Consider the following 19,927-nt stretch of genomic DNA (forward strand, 5'->3'; position numbering starts at 1 on the left):
AGATGTTCTCCTTCTCAGGTTGGGCCCAACTGAATGATGAGAGTTTCAAGACTCCAACAGACATAAAAGAATAAAAGAGTTATTTTATTGTCCCATTTTTCCTCTACCCTAGAAAGTCCAAGAAACACTTGATTGTAATGTGTACAGTTTCCAGATTTTGACCAAAGATAAAGTTATTTTCAAATATCTGAGAAATCTAAGACCATGTTCCCTACCCTACCTTCCCCCTGTCCTCAAGTTAAAGACCCATAGACCACAGCCAAGCCCCTGGGCACAGCTGGATAGCTCTCAAAGGGGAAGTATTCTGACCTTTCAATTATATTCCCAATAATGAGGATGATAAGCTTGAGTCCCCCAATCATAACTCGCTGCCATCTTAGACCTGCTGAATGGACAGGTCTGCTCTGACAGATACATTATGAGGCATGCAAAGAACAAAGAACCTTTCTCTGAGGAATTTCATAATCACTGTGTCTTTTCTTCTTCTTGTAATATGTATAATTTATCTTCTCTTGGAAAGGTGCATATAAATTTTAATGCAACTTGCTTAAGAACAATTAACAAAGTCACAATTTGAGAATCCTATTTGTTTCCCAGGAGAAAGGGAAACATCTGAACTACATGCTGAGTACTAAGGAGACTTCAGGCCCTTAAAGAGGAATTTAACTAGAAGGTATCCCTGATTTGTCAGGCCCCTAAGACAATAAAACATATCTGTGTGATCATAAGACAGCCCCATCCTTCAACACTGACTAAAAAGCCTTAGGTGACATTGAACAAGCAGGCACATATCTCAGGACTTCAAGATTAGAGAGATGGAGCCCTCCATCTCTAGTCAAAGAAAACACTAGTCACAGAATTTCTGTAAAGGAAGAATACGAAGGACATTGTCCAATCTCCAGTTCTATGTACTTTCCCCTTCCACAGTGTGTTTGGCAAATGGTCAGACTCCCTTTCTATTGTCCAGAGGCTAGGAGGAAAAGATTATCTAATTCCACATTAGAAACAAATGCTTATCCCCCAGGTGGCTATAAATCTCAGGTGGCATTCAGGTAGTTTCCCTCATAACCTGCTGATGCGGTTGAAATTTTCTCAAGTATGGATTGGAAAAAAGAAGCCGCCTATCCATCTCTACCCTCCTTGCTAGGCTCTGGGAGGCATCCTGAATGCACAAAAGGCCCACTTTTCAACTTGAAAGTCAATATAAGTGGAATAGCCAGTGTTTCCAATTCAACATGACAATCTGAGTCAATGCATTAACACTCTCCCTTCATAACTTGCAGCTGAAATGACCTACGCAAAAGAAGAGGATAAACACTCCACTCCTTGGTGTGACGGGACCAGAGATGAGTGACGATCATAAGACTGTCATTTTGTTGAGGGCAGTGTCAAATTCAAACTCCACCACCACCTTGAGAAGGAAACAGGTGCTGGAGCTCTCAAGGAGGGCTGGGTGGTCCCAGGGATGCTCAAGGCTTGTTCACAGCACAGAAGGCATAGAGAATGGAGCAGAGGTTCTGATGAGGTTTGCTTTTGGAGAGGGCCGCCATGCTGGCTGGAGGGGTACTGTTGCCTGCCCCGGTGGGCTTCAGCTGCTGTGACAATCCCAGGAGGAGCCCTTCAGCCAGAGATGAGGCTGCCTACCTATGGCCACCTCTCTTCTTATTTCTCATACACCGTGACACTTCTAAGGTGGTTAAGGTCAAGAAAATATAAACTTATTTCCTGTGCCAAGACTGAAAGGCTTTCACAGGGACTCATAATCTCTGAGAGAACACTTACCCATTCCCATGCTGGACAGGCATAAGCCTTCCATTGTAAGGATGAGAAAATGGAGAAAAATGACCACATATAGAAATAATAGGGCCAATATGAGGAATGCCAGACAAACTGAATAAAATAATATTTATCTGGATTTATTCTAGCAAACATTGACTGTCAACGATAAGGAAAAAGGGCCTGTAACCATCCAGGCTGAAAACAAAACAGAACAGGTCATTTACACTGAGAAATAGCAGATTTCTCCTCAGCAACCTTAAATGCAAAAATGTCATTCAAAGGCAGACGAGATAATACATGTGTGTAAGGAATATATACAGCAGTGTAAATAAGTGTGCCTCAGCATGGATGGCTCACATACACATAATATTGGGCAAAAAAGGGTATCATAAAAACATATATGCCATATGATTCTATATAGATGGTCCCTGACTTACAATGTTTTGACTTTATCATGGTGCAAAAGCAATATGCATTCAGTACACTCCTAATAAACCCATCTGATTTTTAACTCACATTAGGTTTGGGTTTATCAGGACGTAATCCCATCATAAATCAAGGATTAGCTGCATATGTGAAGACTAAAAATAGCCAAACTAAACAACATGTTGTTAAAGGATACATATCTAAGAAGTGAAACTATCAGCAAACAGCAAGGATATTTTAACTCGAAACTCAGGATAATGGTTTTGTTTGAGGAAGAAGAAAAATGCAATTGGAAAACAATTTCTAGGCATTGATGATGTTCTGTCTTAAGCTAAGTGATGACTATATGGGTGTTTATTTTATTATTATCCTTTAAACTGTACAAATGCATGTTATACACTATTCTGTATTTATAATATGCTTCACATTAAAATTGGAAAAAAAAGTAGAAAAGAAAATAACATGTATTAATCAGGGATCTCCAGAGACATAGAACCAAAAAGGTATATCTAGAGAGAGATATACAGAAAGAGATTTATTATGAGGGATTGGCTCATGGGATTATGAAGGCTGAAAAGTCCCTCAATCTTCTTGAGTCCCACAAGCTGGAGGCTCAGAAGAGCCAGCGGTATATAGTTCCAGTCCAGGCCCAAATTCCAGAGAATCAGGAGAGCTGATGTCTGAGGCAGAAGTTGGATGTCCCAGCTCAAGAAGAGAGAACTTCAGTGTGCAGCTGGGTGGGAAAAAAATTTTAAGATAAAAAATAAATTAAGAAAAAAGAAGAGAGAACAAATTCACCCTTCTTCCACCTTCTTGTTCCATTCAGACCCTCAACAGAATGGATGACACCTGCTCACACTGGTGGAGTGGTCTTCTTTACTCAGTCTACTGATTCAAATGCTACTCTCTTCTGAAAATAACCTCACAGACACACCCAGAAATGTTTTACCAGCTATCTGGGCATCCCTTAGCCAAGTAAGGTTGATGCATAAAATTAATCATCACAATACGTAAATGAAAAATTAACTTTTTAGAGAATTTTTAAAAGTACCAGTTAATGCAATTAAAGAATTAAGTATGGTCAGCAGTAGAAATATTAAATGAAGTATATTTTAAGAAAAAAAAACTCAAGCTGCTGCTTTAGTTGTGTTGAAAATAAATTTTCTAATGAGAAAAAAAATGACAAAGCACCAAAAAGAGAAAGAACAATTACAATAGACAAATCTCATTTATGAAAACAGATAAAAATTTCCTAATTGCCTTTTAAAGGCAAATTAGATTAAGAAGTATATTATTAGGGTTTATTAAGTAGTGTTAGATATTGGTAGGATTCATAATAAAAATACATACATGGCTTAAACTGTGAAGCATATGAACTCTTAGAAAAATCTCTGATTATAATGTATTAAATTTAGAGAAGTCACAGGATAATATCAATAGACATTGAAAAGTCATTTGGTCTGGTGAAATTCCACATATATTACTGATATTAATACAAAATCAAAACATCAGAGAACTATAAAAAGTATACTTCCTTGACACAATAAAAAAATGCTTACTTCATACCTAAAAGTCAAGCACAAGGGGCATTCCCATTAAAATTAGGTACCGTATAAAGATGCCTGCTATTATGACCATTGTGTTAGCCAAGGTTCTTCAGACAAACAGAGCCAGTAGGATATGAGAGGGGATTTATGAGGGAACTGGCTGCTCACGTGACCACAGAGGCAAAGTCCCACGACCAGCCACCTGTAAGCTAAAGAGAACCAGGGAACTCAGAACCAGGGAAGCTGACCATGCAGCCTCCAGTCTGGGGCCAAAGGCCTGAGAGCCCTGGGAGGTCACTGGTGCAGGTCCCAGAGTCCAAAAGCCAAAGAACCTGGAGCCTGATGTCCAAGGGCAAGAGGAGGCAAAGCCTCCCCCTCCAGAGGAAAGACAGCAGACAGAGAGTCTCCTGTCTCTCCTGTTCGTTCCAACCAGGCCCCCAACCAGCTGGACAATGCCTGCCCCCATCGAGGGCAAGTCGTCTTCTCTCAGTCCACTGACTCACCCACCAATCTCTTCTGGAAACAGACACACCCAGAAACAAACCAGCCATTTAGGCATCTCTCAATCTCGTCATGTTAAAAATTAAAGTTAAAATTAACAGTCATAACCATTATTCAAAATGTGAGAAATTTTTAGGCAACTGTAATAAGGTGAGAAGAAAGAATTAGAAAGTATATATTTTGGAAAGAGAAGACAAAATTATAATTTTTTGCATGATGATATAATTACTTGAAACCCCAAGAAAATTAGCCACAAAATGGTTAGTACTAATTAGAGAATTCGTGTAATGTGTCCAATTGCAAAACAAATATACAAAACTTAATAGCATCCTGAAATGCCTTCAGGGATCAGGCAGACAACAAAAATGAATAAAGTACACCGGTGGGGACCTTTCCTGCTGATGGGAAGCAATTGCCTCCCAGCTCCTGCACATTTTTGTCAAGGGAGACTGTGAGTCTAGAGTTGCCAGATATTCTGATTTTTAAGGGGAATTTGTAAAAACAGATTCTTGTATAAAACTTTCTGATTTTTAGATGCAGATAACTAATTCAAAAATATTCTGAACTAAATATATTCATAGGCTAGATATGGCCATGGGCCTCCAGTGTGCAACTTTTGATCAGTGCTTTCCTTTATAATTAATCTGCAAATATAGCAGAAGAAATGTGAAATGGTATAAAAAATTGATTAATCTTTGAATAGTGAATCATTTGAAATAAATTAAATTAAATTTCTACTTCTTGTATTGTACCAAATAAAGTCTACAGGGTAATTATTTAAAGTAAAAAATGGAACTAAACAAGCAGTAGAAAAATATATATAGGTAAGCATTTATATAATTTCAAGTTGGAAAGTCTTTCTTAAAAATAACAACGACCTGCTGAATGAGAGAAAATATTTGCAAACTATTCATTTGACAGTTTCCTTTGCCCATTGCTGCCCAGCTAGATTATCTAATATTACAGTGCCCAGAGCTCGGTCTTAGGCCCCCCAAGCAAGCTCATCCAGGCCCTTGTCTTTAAGCAACATTTATAATCTGGTGATTCCCAAATGTATATCTGACTGTCCCTCTGACTTCCTCACTAAGACTGCTGACATCTCACACTTGACACGATCGATTCCAAATTGTCTTCCTCCCTAAAACTACTCCTTCCATCAGTCTTCATAGTTCAGTGAAGAACATTACCATCCACCTAGTTGCCCAAGCCAAAAGCCTAGCACCCACTTTGGATTTCCCTTTTCTTTTCCCTGACACCAAATCCGTCAGCAAGTTCTGCCAGTTCTTTCTCCAAGATACAAAAATGCATGCTGAATCAACCCACTTCTTACCATCTCTAGTACTGTCACTCTTATTCAAGTCTTCACAGGATCCATTCTTCATTGAGCAGCTGGAGTGTTTTTCAAAAAAGGTAATTCATATCTGCTTAAATCTCTTCAGTGGCTTTTGGCTGCACATAGGAAAATAAAAAAACAAACAAACAAAAAACCTCTGAACTTCTCACCATGATGCAATCAAGCCTCTGAATGCCTTTCTGCTACTCTTTACTCCTTGCAGATAATTCTCTAGCCACAAGAGCCTTTTCTATTTCTGGGATGCCAAGTTCATCCTACCTGAAGGCCACCGCACTTTTTGTTCCCTTTGCCTGAAAGTCCCCCACTCTATTCCTACCCAAACCCTATTATTTTTTAAAATATTAAGAAATTATGAATATGCCTTGAGAGCATGCTGCGTGTAAGTGGCAATCAGAAGACTTGGGTACTAGTCTCGCACACTTTTCAAGATAGGACACCTGCTCTAAACCAATATGATAATGACTTTGGTCAACAACCAAGGTGATTCCTTGGCTCATGATTTCCCCTTCTCTGGGACAAGTCCAAACAGCTAACTCCTGTCTTGTTAATTTAAAACCCAAATATAGAGATCTGGAAACGAGGTCACTGGAGCTGGTCACCTGCTGCGGAAGTCCCCAAACTGTCCGATCTCTTCCCTCCCCAGACTTCCTTGTTCAGTTCTTTCCTTGGGATTTATGGATTGTCCAGCATCCTTTAAGTCCTTTAGCTAAAGTTGGTTTCTGTAACTTAAAATTGAAAAGAACTTTAGAAGAATCCCTTCTTAATTGTCTGGTTAGCTTCCTAGAACTCAGCTTTACAGAACCGTTCTCTTAGTATTGGCTACCCCAGGCATCTGTGGAACCTAAACTCAGCATGGATATTGACATATGTAGAACAACTTAACATTCATCTTCCCCACCTCATATTCATGTGTGCACATGCATGTGCGCACACACACACATATTCTCTCTCCCTCTCTCTCTGTCTCTCTCTCTCTCCCCCTTTCTGTCCCCACACTGCATTCTTTCCAAGTCCTCTAATCACCCTTTTTACTTTTCTCCAGCATCCACCAGGCTGAATTTGTTCTGCCTTGATGTTTTCTCACAATTCATCCTTCTACTGCATGCTGGGCTCCTAATATTTGTTATAAAATTAGGAACCCTATTTATGTATGTAAAGAGGCCTTCTGCATGCACAATCAATAAATGTGAGCTCAAAATGAACCCTTTCTCTCCTACGAGGCACTCACTTCCCTTGCCTTTCCTGGGTTATCTTCTATTTCATTGTCCCTAGTAGCTATGTTCCAATCACCAAGGCAGGGGTTTTACTTTTTGGAGGTCAGAGAACCCTTTGAATGCTACAGACACTTTTTACAGAAAAAAATGCACACAAATACACACACATTTTGTACACAACCAAGGTTTATGGGCTTCTGATTAAAATCACTATATCAAGGAAAAAACTTCTGTGACCATCTGCCACCCCCATACACACACACCACTAATTCCCACCCTTCACTAGCAGTGACTCATCCATGCCTTTGCTGCCAGGCCCCAGTAAAATAAACCTGGTTCCTCTCTCCTAATATTTGTTATGCTGAGAGATAGAAAAACAAAAACACAAAGCATCCCCAACAATTACAGGCAGTTACACTTAAGAGTCATTAAAAGCGTCCCCCATTAGAACACTTCCCCAGGGCAAACACTTTATAATTTCCTAGATTACTAGTTTAATGCACAAGTTACATTTTAAATGCTTTTCTTTACAGGGAGGCATTCTTGGACCCTGGCTGAGATTAGGAAACAGCCAAGGCTTAGCAGCACACTTACAAGAATTTCTTAGGTGGGTTATTTTCTGGGAAGATTATCACAGTGAATAATCTCATCTATTTTACTGTCAGTTTCAGAGAGTGACATTTTTGGCCTTGTTCTCAGTTCTAGAGATATTGTCAAGTTGAAACCTGCAGCTTCTTATATGCTAACTCTACCTTCTAATTAGAAAAGAGGTTAGAAAATGTTGGAGCTTTCTGGGTTGCCTTCCCCAAGCTAAATTAGAGTCTACTGAAGAAAAGGAAAGGTGGAGAAGAGACAGAAGGACCGGGTGGATGCAGTAGAGAAAGAACCATACGATCAAAGGCAGGTCAGGTACTAGACAGAATAGTCTTTTTATCCTACCAATGCCAGTGGCTCATGAATGGCCCCAAGCCCCTAGGACTTCTCTTAAGCCCAATCTGACTCCCCATGGAGTCATGGATGCATTTATTTTGTCTGATGAATTGCTTTTCATTAGAGTCAACATGGAATAGAGCAGGATTTCTCAAAGTAATGGACTGAATGTCTGTGTCCTCCAAAATTTCAAATGTTGAAAACTAGGATCCTTTTCTTGCCTCCACTTCCTTGTTAGCAGGGACCCTAAGCTCTACTCCCATTGCCCTCAGCCACGCACCCTCGATCTTGATCGGGACCTCTAGGCCGCACCTGACCGTCAGCAGGGCAGTGAGGCTCAGGTGGGTCCAGGGCGGGGCCCTGTTCAGCCTGAGATTCGGGTCTCGAAGACACATGGGCCCCTCAACTTTGCCAAACGTTCCAGATGGCAGGTCCTTGGCCCACAGGCCTACAGGCCCATCTCAGGCTGGCAAGCATCGCCCCTGCTCCTTCTTCCTTAGGCCTTACCACTAAGCTTCTTTTTCCACACAGCCATCCAGGCTGAGGAAATGTAGTCACCACAGGACCCAGAAATTTTGGAGCCAGGTGAGCCACGGCCACTGCCGCATTGGCAAGCACTGAAAGCACCCAGGAGGCCGTGGCAATGCTGGCAGCATGCATCACCACAGGATCGACTTCAGCAAATGTCACCCAGGTTACTTTAGGAAAGTTGGTATGAGACATTACCACCTAAAGAGGAACCTGAGCTTCTACCCAGCTGTCAACCTTGACAAATTGTGGGCTTTGGTCAGGAAGCAGACACAGGTGAATGCTGCTAAAAACAAGCCTGGAACAGCTCCCATCACTGATGTGGTGCCATCGGGCTACTACAGAGTTCTGGGAAGGGAAAAGTTCCCAAACCAGCCTGTCATCGTGAAGGCCAAATTCTTCAGCAGAAGAGCTCGGGAGAAGATTCAGTAGGGGGAGCTTTGTCCTGGTGGCTTGAAGCCACATAGAAGGAGGTTCATTAAATGTTAACAACTGCTTTAAAGAGAAAAGGAAAGGGAAAGGGAAGGAAAGGAAAGAAAACTAACCCCCAAGGTAGTGGTATTAGAAGGTGGAGACTTTGGAAAGTGACTAGATCATGAGGGTAGAGTCTTCCTGAAGGGGATTAGCGCCCTTACAAAAGAGACTGTTGAGTTTTCTCACCCGTTCCATCATGTGAAGACAAAAACAGAAGATGGCTATCTATGAACCAGGAAGTATCCCTCACCAGACATCAAATCTGCTGGCACCTTGATCTTGGACTTCCTGGCCTCCAGAACTGTGAGAATTGAATTTCTGTTATTTATAAACTATCCAGTCTATGCCATTTTATTACAGCAGCTCAAACAGATGAAGACACTGAACCTTGGCACTACTGGCATTCAGGGCCAGATAATTCTTTGTTGTGGGGCTTTTCTGTGCATTGGAAGATGCCTAGCAGCACACCTGACCTGTACCCACTAGATGCCAGTAACACCCCCATTATAATAACCAAGAATATCTCCAGACATTACCAAATGTCCCCAGAAAGGGGGGACAAAATTGACCCTGTCTGAGAATCACACAACAGAGGAAAGGTTTGGAGTCAGACAGATCTAGGCTCCAACTTTAGTTCCACTCCTCACAAACCCGTAACCTTGGTGGGTGGGGAGAGAGGGAAGTATTTATGTCCTCTGCGACTGTTTCTTATTAGCAAATAATACTTAAATCAAAAAAATCGTTTTGAGGTTTAAATGAGATGATGTGTGAAAAGCATATAGGCTTACAATAGGTGCTCAATAAACAGTTGTTCCCTCCTCATACCTACTTCACTTATTTAACAAACACTTATTGAGCACTTATGCTGCATGCTAAGGATATAAACACAAAACAGTAAGTCTGAGAGAAAGAGACAAATGCACAAATAACCATAACATATCAAGTCCATTAATAGAGATTATTTACCAAATGTTACAACTCTGGCCCTATCTTTCTTTTTTCCCCCTTAATGACTAACCTTCTCTCTCCAAAATCTCATCTAGCATTCCTCTTGAAAGAGGAAGTGTCCTATGAGTTGGGTCCTGAAAAACGAGTGACAGGTCATCTGAAGGCCAGGAGAGAAGTATGCACACTAGGCAGAAAAAACAGCATGGGCAGGCCGGGCGCAGTGGCTCATACCTATAATCCCAGCATTTTGGGATGCCAAAGCAGCCAGATCACTTGAGGTCAGGAATTCAAGACCAGCCTGGCCAACATCGCGAAACCCCCATCTCTACTAAAAATACAAAAAAATTAGCTGGGCATGGTGGCGCATGCCTGTAATCTCAGCTACTTAGGAGGCTGAGGCATGAGAATCAACTTGAGCCTGGGAGGCAGAGGTTGTAGTGAGCCAAGTTTATGCCACTGCATTCCAGCCTGGGCAACAGAGTGAGACTCTGTCTCAAAACACACACACACAAACACACACACAGAAACCCAGCATGGGCATAGGCTTACTAGTGTGGTAATTTCAGGAAACTGCATTATCCAGTAGGCTACAGTGAGGCTGAGTAGGGGAAATTGGTGCAAGATGGAGGATGCTAAGGAATTTGGATGTCTTTCTGCAGGTCACATAGTCCCCCAGGATGCTTTTTTTCAGAATGGTGGCACGATCAGATCTGCTTTGGAAAGCACACTCTGGCAGTACTGGGGAGGATAAATGAGAGGTGGAATGAAGGGCGAGAGAGACGAAAAGCAACAAGACCAGTCAGGAGCTATCGATTCCAGATGGGAGATAATGAGGGCCTGAACTGTAGTACTGGAAATGACAACGGCAAGATGCCAGCAGGCTCCAGGGTCATTAAAAGGTAGAACTGACAGAATTTAGTGACTGATTAGATGTGGGGCGGGTAACAAGTGAAGGAGAAGAAGGAATAGGAGGTGATTATAAGATTCTAGCTTAGAAAATTAGGTGGATACTGATGGCATTCAGAAATGACAGGCACTGAGAAACTGTTTTCTCTTCTTTTTCACAGCCCCCGCCATTCACACTGTGCAAAGGAGCCTGTCAATCACTGACTGATTTTAAGCAGGAAAATTTCAAAGAAAGCCCCCAGTACTTACCAATGTTAAAGAAAAACAGGTACGATAACAAACATCACACTACCTAGTATATATTAGGTTCTGCACTAGTTTTGTCCAATTAATGTATTAGTGAACTACTTTAGGTGTATTTTACTCTAGCCATTGATTTATAACTGAGTTATAATCCTCTTTCCACCAGTGTCCTCCATCAAGCACTATGAGTTCCTTAAAAGCAGGACTCTAGTCTTAACCATCCTTATGACCCCAGGCTAGTTGAGTGCCTGGCACAAAGTAGGCTCCTAAGTATTTACCTGATGAATCAATCATCGGTTGGACAGTGTTTTTCCTGAAATCCCTGCTTTCTAGAATCCAGTGGTTCATCTTCTGTTCACCATAGCTAAATGATAAGGGTAGTACAGAGAAATGAGTAGCACATTTAGCTCCAGAAGATCTAGGATCTAGTCCTGCCTCACATACTAACTCTGACCTTGGGCAAAGCGCATATACTCAGAGCTTTAGGGGTCTCATCTGTGAAAATGGAATTTTTAAAAATTCCCACATCACAAAATTTGTGAAAGTATTTTGTATCATTACTAAAATATAAGTTGTTTACATATATGTTTCATCTTCCTTACATATTAACATGTGCTCAGAAGTCAGAGAAAAAAAATAGGTTGGGCTCAAAGTTATTGCATTATAAGCCAGTAAAAATGCTAATGTTAATTGTATTTTTCAACTAGCATTCATGTCGTTCTGCTGGATAATGTGAATTAGATTCTGGTTGCTCCCTGCTCACTCCAATTAGTAATACTTGCCTTACTGTTCTTTAAACCTGCCAAGCTCATTCCAAACTCAGGACCTCCGCACTGCTTTCACTCAGCAGGGAGGGATGCTGAGTGAAATGCTCTTCCCTTACCTCCCTGCACCATGGTTGCATGAAGGTCATGCCTTCACTTCCCAGGTCTTTGTTCAAGTGCCCTCTCATCACAATACCTTCCTAACCAGTTCATCTAAAGAAGCACCTACTCCACTCTCCACACTGCCATCACTCTCTACTTCCTTAGCTTGTCTTATTTTTGTTTATGATATATCATCGTCACAATCCTGTACTTGCTTATTCTTTGCCTCCCCATGAAAATGTAAGATCCATAAAGATAGGGTCTTTGCCTCCCTCTCTCACTCACTGCATCTACGATGCCTAGAACAATGACTGGCACACAGAAGATACTCATGGCATTTTGCTAAGTAGTTTGCTAAGTGAATGACATTTGCTAAATAAGTGAAGTTTTCCACTGTAATCACCTGTCATTGTATAACATTAAAAACGACTTGCAAAAAAAAAAAAGATTAGAATCAGAAGATCTGGGGTCCCACCCCAATCCTGCCATTAACTAGCTATTTGCCCTCGGAAAGTCATTTGTTTCTGAGTTCAGTTTTCTTATCTGTAACATACAAATAAAAATATCCTCTACCTTGCCCTACTGCCCCTCCATTTCACAAATCACATCATTGTGGAACTTAATGATGTGATAACGCTTTATCAGTGGGGTATGTTTCTGTTTTTACTGTTAACTAACTGTCTATTCATCTATTACAGAACTTGACACAGGGCCTGGATCTATAAATAATTGCCAAAAAAAGTGAAGAGCAAAGGTTATACATTTCCTTTGTAAAATGAACTGAGCTTCAAATATTCATGCTCCAAATTATGTTTAAATAGTCACTATAAGTGTCATTTCACTTTATCTAGCAGACATAGCAATTAGCAGAGTGCCTGAGCAGCTAGAAATGTTCTCATTTAGTCTGGTTTTTGTTCAGGATAATGAATATAAATGCTTGTTTTGACTAAATGAATGGTTCTCCTAGGCCAGTGCTGAATAAATGCTTGTGCTATTGTGACGCTTCTGACCCAGGCAGGAGACATGTGCTTCCATCTCCAGAACAGCAACCCCTGAATGACCCCTCAATACAATGGAGAAAAGAAGTGCTGTGTAATTTAGGGGCATAAACCAAACCTCCACTGCTTAGAGTCAGCTTAATGTCTGACAGAAATATACAAAACTGTAAAGCCTCAACCAGATATCTGAATAATCTGTCCATACATTTTTCACATATCAGTATTTATTATCTTTTCAAAGGAACAGGTCAAGAGGAGAATAAAGTTTATGATCAAAGGTAGTCAAACATTTATTTTATATAAATATAATTTCCTTGCCTACATCCATTAGATTTGGGGAAAAAAGGTTCAAGTTTACAGTGCCAGAACAGCTCCTTCTTTAAAGGCTTGTAAACAGTGACTTGTTCTATGCCAGCATGCACACTTTGAGCATATCAACTCACTTAATCCTTATCAACAGTTCTATGAAGATTGTGCTATCATTCCCATTTCACAGATAAAAACTAAGGTATCTAGATATGATAATCTTGCTCAGGATCATGCACTGAGATTTGAACCTAAGTGATCTATTCTCTGATGCCGTACTATCAGTGCAGGACAATTTCTAACTGCATGAACGCACACTGCAGAGCAAGAGCAATTGAACAATGATCATTTGCCTTTTGGAAATTATGGCCACATACTTTGTGTAGCTTGATTTACAAACAGCTTGGCTAAAAAGTGGTTCAGCAAATCAACTTCTTAAAATAGGCTATGAAGGAAAAGTGCATGATGAAGCCAGCAGTAAACAAAGAAATTACACAATTTGGTGAGAGAGGGTTTGGAGGTGAAAGAGAGTTGTTAAAGGCCTGGAATCGTTGAAGAGAAAAGTTTGGGGATGACAGTGACTTGGTACAACTGAGAGAACTCCCCCTCGAAAGATTAGAAGGACAAATTGATTGGCAAGACACTTGACAGAGCCAGTGTTGAGTTCCATTTATTTTGGAGCAGTATGCATCTGCTGGGTTTGGGTACTCTGGAAAAATCCAAAACATAATATAATGGAAAAAGCATGGGTAAAAATCACTTATTAGCAAGTTATTTAATCTTTGAGCCTCTTTGTTCATCTATAAATTTAGAATATGAATATCAACTTTGAAGTGTTGCTGTGAAAATTAAATAAAACCATATATGACGGAACAGGTGCCCAAAATTGGTTAATCATGAAAAATTTACCACCATCAAGTTGTAAAATAATTAGCTATTGTTGTTGGGGCAGAGCTTGCAGTTGGAGGTTGGATATTAAGATTCCAAACATGTATAATCTTTAATCTGGAAAACCTACCAGATAAAACAAAGAGATTACCACCCCCATGTTTTTAGGGAGAGAGACAAAAAGTATGACACACAAAAGAATTAATTTGTTCAACTTTGATGGAAGGTAAACCCCTTTAATTCTCACTTTGTTTTTAGGACTAGGAAAAGATTCAAACTTCTTAATTATGGATTATCCATCATGTTCTTTCCTTCCTCGGAATCTTTGAGATCCAAGAATGTCTGTTCTGTAAGATGTAACAAAAAATACCTGAAGAAATTTGAAAATGACAGAATGTTAAATCATAATAGGTAACAGAATTATGGTTTTGTAAGAAAATACCTTATTTTTAGGAGATGCGTGCTGATATATTTAGTGGTGAAGTTCAATGTTTGCAACTTCACATGGTTCAAAAAATTATATAAACATATAATTATACATATACATAAAGCAAATATGGCAAATTGTTGTTGAATTTAGATGATGGCAATATGAGTAGTGTTTAAAATAGTTAGGTCAGGCTGGGTGCAGTGGCTCACACCTGGAATCCCAACAGTTTGGGAAGCCAATGAGGGAAGATCACTTAAGCGATCTCCCTCTTGCAACATAGCAAGACCTCGTCTCTACAAAAAATAAAAAGATTAGCCAGGCATGGTGGCAAATACCTGTGGTCCCAGCTACTTGGGAGGCTCAGGAGGAAGGATCACTTGAGCCTGGGAGTTCGGCTGCAGTGAGCCATGTTTATACTACTGCACTCCAGCCTGGGTGACAAAGCAACATGTTGTCTCAGAAAAATAAAAAAATAAAATAGTTGGGAGTTTTTTTGTTTTAGAGGCAAGGTGTTGCTCTGTCACCCAGGCTGGAGTGCAGTGGCACAATCATAGCTCACTGTAACCTCCTCGAATTCCTGGGCTCAAGTGGTCCTCCCACCTCAGCTTCCCAAGAACTTTGTTTTTTTGTACAGATGGGGGTCTCACTACGTTGTCCAGGCTGGTCTCAAACTCCTGTCCTCAAGTGATCCTTCTGCCTCAGCTTCCCAAAGCATTGGGATTACAGGCATAAACCACCATGCCCAGCTCCTAAAATAGTTTATAATAAAACATGAGGGGTGGGGGGAACCAAGAGATTGCATTTAGGGACAATCCTAGGTATAATTTTCCATCTTTTTCCTTTTCTATTCATAGTACAGATGGTTAGGGGAGAGGGTGGTAATGCAGAAAACAACTGATATTAGAGAAGTAACAATAAATTCAGCCACAAGTCAACTAACTGAAAGACAAGTTCTACACAACTTCTGAAACATCTTGTAAGAGTCCAGATGGTGAGAAGTCAGTAACTAAAATCAGTGGTTTTAAGAATTCTTTTGCCAGGAAGGAACAAAGCAGTGGGCAGGAGTATTAGCCTTTCCAATGGGCCTATCAAGAGAATTTATCTAGGAATATTCAGGAACCACATTCTAAAGATGTTACAAAGGCAATTACAGAAGAAAATGTCATGTAGTTCCCTCTGTTCAGAACACACACAATCTTGAGAACCATCCCTCTTTATCTAATAATTAATGCTTACCTGTAAATGAACATATCAATCTTAAGGGGTGGTATAAGAAAAAAGAATTATGTAGGAAATAAGCCAAAGTCTTATAAAATTTGGAGGTGTTATTAAAGGACTAAAAAGGAAACAAAAGGTTGTGATAAGAAGCAAAAAAAAAATTTTTTTTAAATAACCAGAAAACAAATTAAAAAATTAAAATCCCCCAAGAAACCAAATTAACTCATTTTTTTAGTTAACTGACTAAATGTTTCGCAACATATAAACTGCAAAATATCTTTTGCATCCCTTTAAGAAAACCTGCCTTTCTTTGGTAAAGAATTTCTTGCAGGACAGGTTCTAAAGTTTGAAGTTCCCTCCAACGATCCCAGCAGAAATGTTTCTAACTTCTAAGAATGTCCTAACAGAATGAGCTAAAACACAGAAAATGTTGAAAGTCTTATTTAGAATATTAAAAACTGGAAGCAATCTAAAGGTCTAACAGTGGAAGAATGATGTATTTATAATGTGAACACACATGTGATGTCCAACAATTCCAACTCTAAGTATGAAGAGTAAGCCACAATAAAGAATGTTAAAAAATAATAATTAGTAAGTAAATATAATTATAAAACCAAGTCAGAAATACAAAAAAAGGGACAATTATATTGGAATGATGAAATTCGATTTCTGTTTCCTGCCTCCTCCCTTGCTGGCTCTATAATTTTTTTTTTTTTTAATTCTTAGAATAGGAAAAAAAGGTAAGAATGCTATGGCTGGAAGGCCACTAGTAAACAAGCACATATAAAGGGTCCTCAAGACAAGACCTAATATGGGTATGAAACTAAATGTTATAAGGAAGGTCATTGTCCTCAGCAACTGACTCTGCTATTTTTACCCCAAACAGGAGCCCGTACAAAACCACCCCATTCTTTCCCTCTTTCTAATGAAAGGTCCCATAAGGTATCCATCCAAGAAGTGCTGCCAATAATAACATTGTTAATTGTGACCAGCCTATAGACATCTTATTTGCAAAGGCTTTTAGGCCTGAACTGACATGAAATATACTACTGTGGAACTCTTTTTGTCTTTTTGTGAGTGTTTTTTGACTGCAAAAGAACAGTTTATCAAATTACTTATCTTTTAAAAAACACAATCACAAAATCATATTTATAAACTGCTACTGTAGTGCTAGGGAATCCCAAGCCTAGACAGGCTGTTTAATTAAAAAAAACAAAAAAATGTAAGGATGCTTGTTTAAACAACTCAGAAAGCATTTTTCCCCCAGAAATATTATAGTGATAAAGGAAACGATCTGCCCACCTAAGCCTCATTTCCACAATCTCCCTCTAAATTTCCTGGTCTAGAAAACCCATGGCTGTTTGGGATGCTTCTTATGCTTTTCCGGAGTTTCCCTCACAGGTCTGCATTTCTATAACGGAATTTTTGATTTTTTTTTTTAAGCTAAGAAATGTCTTACTAACAAGTTGTTTTATCACCTAAAATCTACTATTATCCATTTTTACAACATAGATAACACTTGGTTGACTTAAATTCTAGAAGAAAAAAGTCTTGCTTTAGCAATCAAAAACTTAAAAACAAAGGGGTAAGAAGATACTGAAATGTACTAATAGTTTGTGTAGGATCTCAAACATTAAAGGCAAGATGATAGTTTTAAAAATGTAATAACTCAAGTCTAAACATGAATGAATTTAAATTTAATCCTTTTTGTATGAAACCAAATAGCAGTCTAATACCACTGGGACTAAGTGCTACAAAACTAAGTAATAAAACAAATAAATACATGAAACATGATTACATTTTAAATTCTTTGGATTATCATTTTTTTTTTTTTTTGATATGGAATCTCGCTCTGTCGCCCAGGCTGGAGCGCAGTGGCGTCATCTCGGCTCACTACAGGCTCTGCCTCCCGGGTTCACGCCATTCTCATGCCTCAGCCTCCCGAGGAGTAGCTGGGACTACAGGCGTCCGCCACCACACCCGGCCAATTTTTTGTATTTTTAGTAGAGAGGGGTTTCACCGTGTTAGCCAGGATGGTCTCAATCTCCTGACCTCGTGATCTGCCCGCCTTGGCCTCTCAAAGTCTTTGGATTATCTTGTAAGCCCCCACATTTAATATAGAAGTTTAAAACTCTCTAAAATAATACTAAGCATCTTAGTATTATTTAATACTTTTATATCTAAAAAGTTGTCCTTCCTTTTTTTTTTTTTTGAGACAGGGTCTTGCTCTGGGCTTAAGCAATTCTCCCACCTCAGCCTCCTGTGCAGCTATGACTACAGGGGTGCACCCGCCTGGCTTTTTTTTTTTTTTTTTTTTTTTTGGAGACTAGGTCTCACCATCTTGCCCCAGGTGGGTCTAGAACTCCTGGACTCAAGCGACCCTCCCACTTCAGCCTCCCAAAGTGCTGGGATTACAGGCAAGGGCCACCATACCCTCAGTCTAAGAATACTTTTTGGATTTTCACAGCTGTCAGGAAAGCTTTAGAAAGAAAAGATGGGGGCTAAAAGTTAAGACACAGCTTAAGACAGAAGCACTGTAAAACAGGAACAAATACTGGCTTAAACCTGATGTCTCTAACTATATTCCTCTATTTTAAGAATCTTTTAGTATCTGATAGTTTCATCAGCCTTTCCATTTTCCAATATGTGACCTTTATTTCCACCATGCACCAAATAAACGAGTCCTAGGATTTCCTAGAAGGTGGACCTTAATTATTGTGTCCCTTTTATATATAAGGCAAACATTGCTTTTAACTTCTGTTGGAACATGGGAACTTTCACCAGAATGATTAGAATGTTCAGAAAAAATGTCCCAAACCTCTCTTCTGGTCCATACAAGACAATCAGAATGTAACACAGTAGCAGAGGATGTGGAACATACACTAGTCATATTTGATTCTCTCTGTCAGGGGTTCTTCTTTGTAATGGGAAATAATTTGAATTAGGATGGAACAGTTGATAAGAAGAAAGAACAAACCAGCTAACCAAATAAACAGAAAGGTGTTCTTTCCTTGAAACTCAAGAACATAGGCAGGAGCCAGCCATATGGCCTGCGCTATAAACCATAACATTAGGAGAACTACAGCTCTTTTCCAAGACATTCTTACTAGTGGCATCACAAGAGGCAGTAAGCAGAGGTACCAAAGAAAGTACTGGGAGGTGCAGACTTTGTTAAAAGTCACAAAAATGGACGTATGAAGAAAACAACAAAAAACGAGGTCTCTGTAATAGGCGAAAGACACAGCTGAAAGCAAGATGAGCTGTGGCAGGAATGCAGCAATTCCCAGGGAAAAACTCCACTTGCTCTCTGCAGTCAAATACAGCATGTAGAAGTACGGAGAAAAGTTGTGACGGATATCCCGCCTAGTCAGGTGATAAAAGTAGGTGTGTTCCAAAAATTCCCAGCCGTACTCATAGTAAAAACCAAAGCTCAGGGCAAAAAACGTGAGTCCAGCAACTGCTACAAACAGCAGCACAGCCCGATTACATAGCCTCTTCAGGAGCTCGTACAAACGAGCCTGGAAAGTATACCGGAATTGACGGAGGCTTTTGTCATTGTCGCGATCTGGAAGCAGGTGGAGGGTTATGGGAAGGATATAAGTCACCGGATATATCTTCATATGCACCGCGAAACCATAGAATACAGCTGCACACGCGACGAGTCTTTTCTTTATCAAGTAGAGGACCATCAGGACCAGGGAGGCGACAATCGAGTCCGCATTACCGCGGCTGGATACTGCCATAGGCAGGGGGTTAAGAAGCCAAAAGACACAGTAGCCACAAGCCTGGCGGCGCCCCAGCCCCTTCAGCAGCAGCAGGCGGTATAAGAGGAAAGCGGTGAGGAGGTCGCAACTGATGAAGAGAAACTTTCCAAAGAGCTCGCTGAGGTAGATGTTGGGAGTGAGAAGCCAACCCAGCAGCGGGGTGTAACGGTACGTGGCTCTCAGGTAAGGCGAGCGCCCCTCCGTGACAAAGCGCGCGGCGTCGGTGAAGACCTGGTAGTCGATGTCCGTATACCTCACGTGCAGGGTCCGGTCCTGGAAGACGCCATAGAAAACCAGGGCGACTCTGGCTAGAAAGGCCACACCAAAGACGCCGGCTGGAGCCCCCTTCAAGTTCAGGAGCCATTCGCCCCAGTGCTTGGTCGAGCCCATGATCTGACTGTGCGACAGCTGCTTAGCCCCAGCTCCAAACTGCCTTGGTACCTCTAACCTTCCCTTCGGTTCCTCGCAGCAGGTGGCCGCCGCATCTCCCGCCCGCCAGGCTGCCAACCGAAAGGACTGCGGCTATCACTTCCGGCATGAAGCTCCGCCCCCGTACTGCTACCTGTCTCCAGCCCCGCTCGGGCTTCTCAGCAGCCTGAGCCAAAAA

The 19,927-nt window shown here is 40.6% G+C and overlaps 1 protein-coding gene and 1 long non-coding RNA gene across 2 annotated transcripts; both read right to left on the reverse strand.

Annotated features, from left to right (window-relative positions):
- Positions 1–1,900: 1,900 nt before the first annotated feature.
- On the reverse strand, positions 1,901–9,915 carry LOC134733969 (uncharacterized). The gene is made up of 4 exons (XR_010117428.1): positions 8,940–9,915; positions 6,207–6,332; positions 5,584–5,702; positions 1,901–2,938 (listed from the first exon to the last, which is right to left on the reverse strand). It is a non-coding gene; the product is annotated as an uncharacterized lncRNA (long non-coding RNA).
- Positions 9,916–12,979: 3,064 nt separating this feature from the next.
- Positions 12,980–19,710, reverse strand: PIGM (phosphatidylinositol glycan anchor biosynthesis class M). The gene has a single exon (XM_063624997.1). The coding sequence runs from the start codon at positions 19,708–19,710 to the stop codon at positions 18,439–18,441; it is 1,272 nt and encodes a 423-aa protein (XP_063481067.1). The 3' UTR covers positions 12,980–18,438.
- Positions 19,711–19,927: the final 217 nt, after the last annotated feature.

This window comes from Symphalangus syndactylus, chromosome 12 (assembly GCF_028878055.3).
Source record: "Symphalangus syndactylus isolate Jambi chromosome 12, NHGRI_mSymSyn1-v2.1_pri, whole genome shotgun sequence".
Taxonomy (NCBI): domain Eukaryota; kingdom Metazoa; phylum Chordata; class Mammalia; order Primates; family Hylobatidae; genus Symphalangus; species Symphalangus syndactylus.

What these genes read in the sequence shown, in the direction of transcription:
- PIGM (XM_063624997.1), bottom strand. Translation starts at nt 19,710, where the DNA reads ATGGGCTCGACCAAGCACTGGGGCGAATGGCTCCTGAACTTGAAGGGG.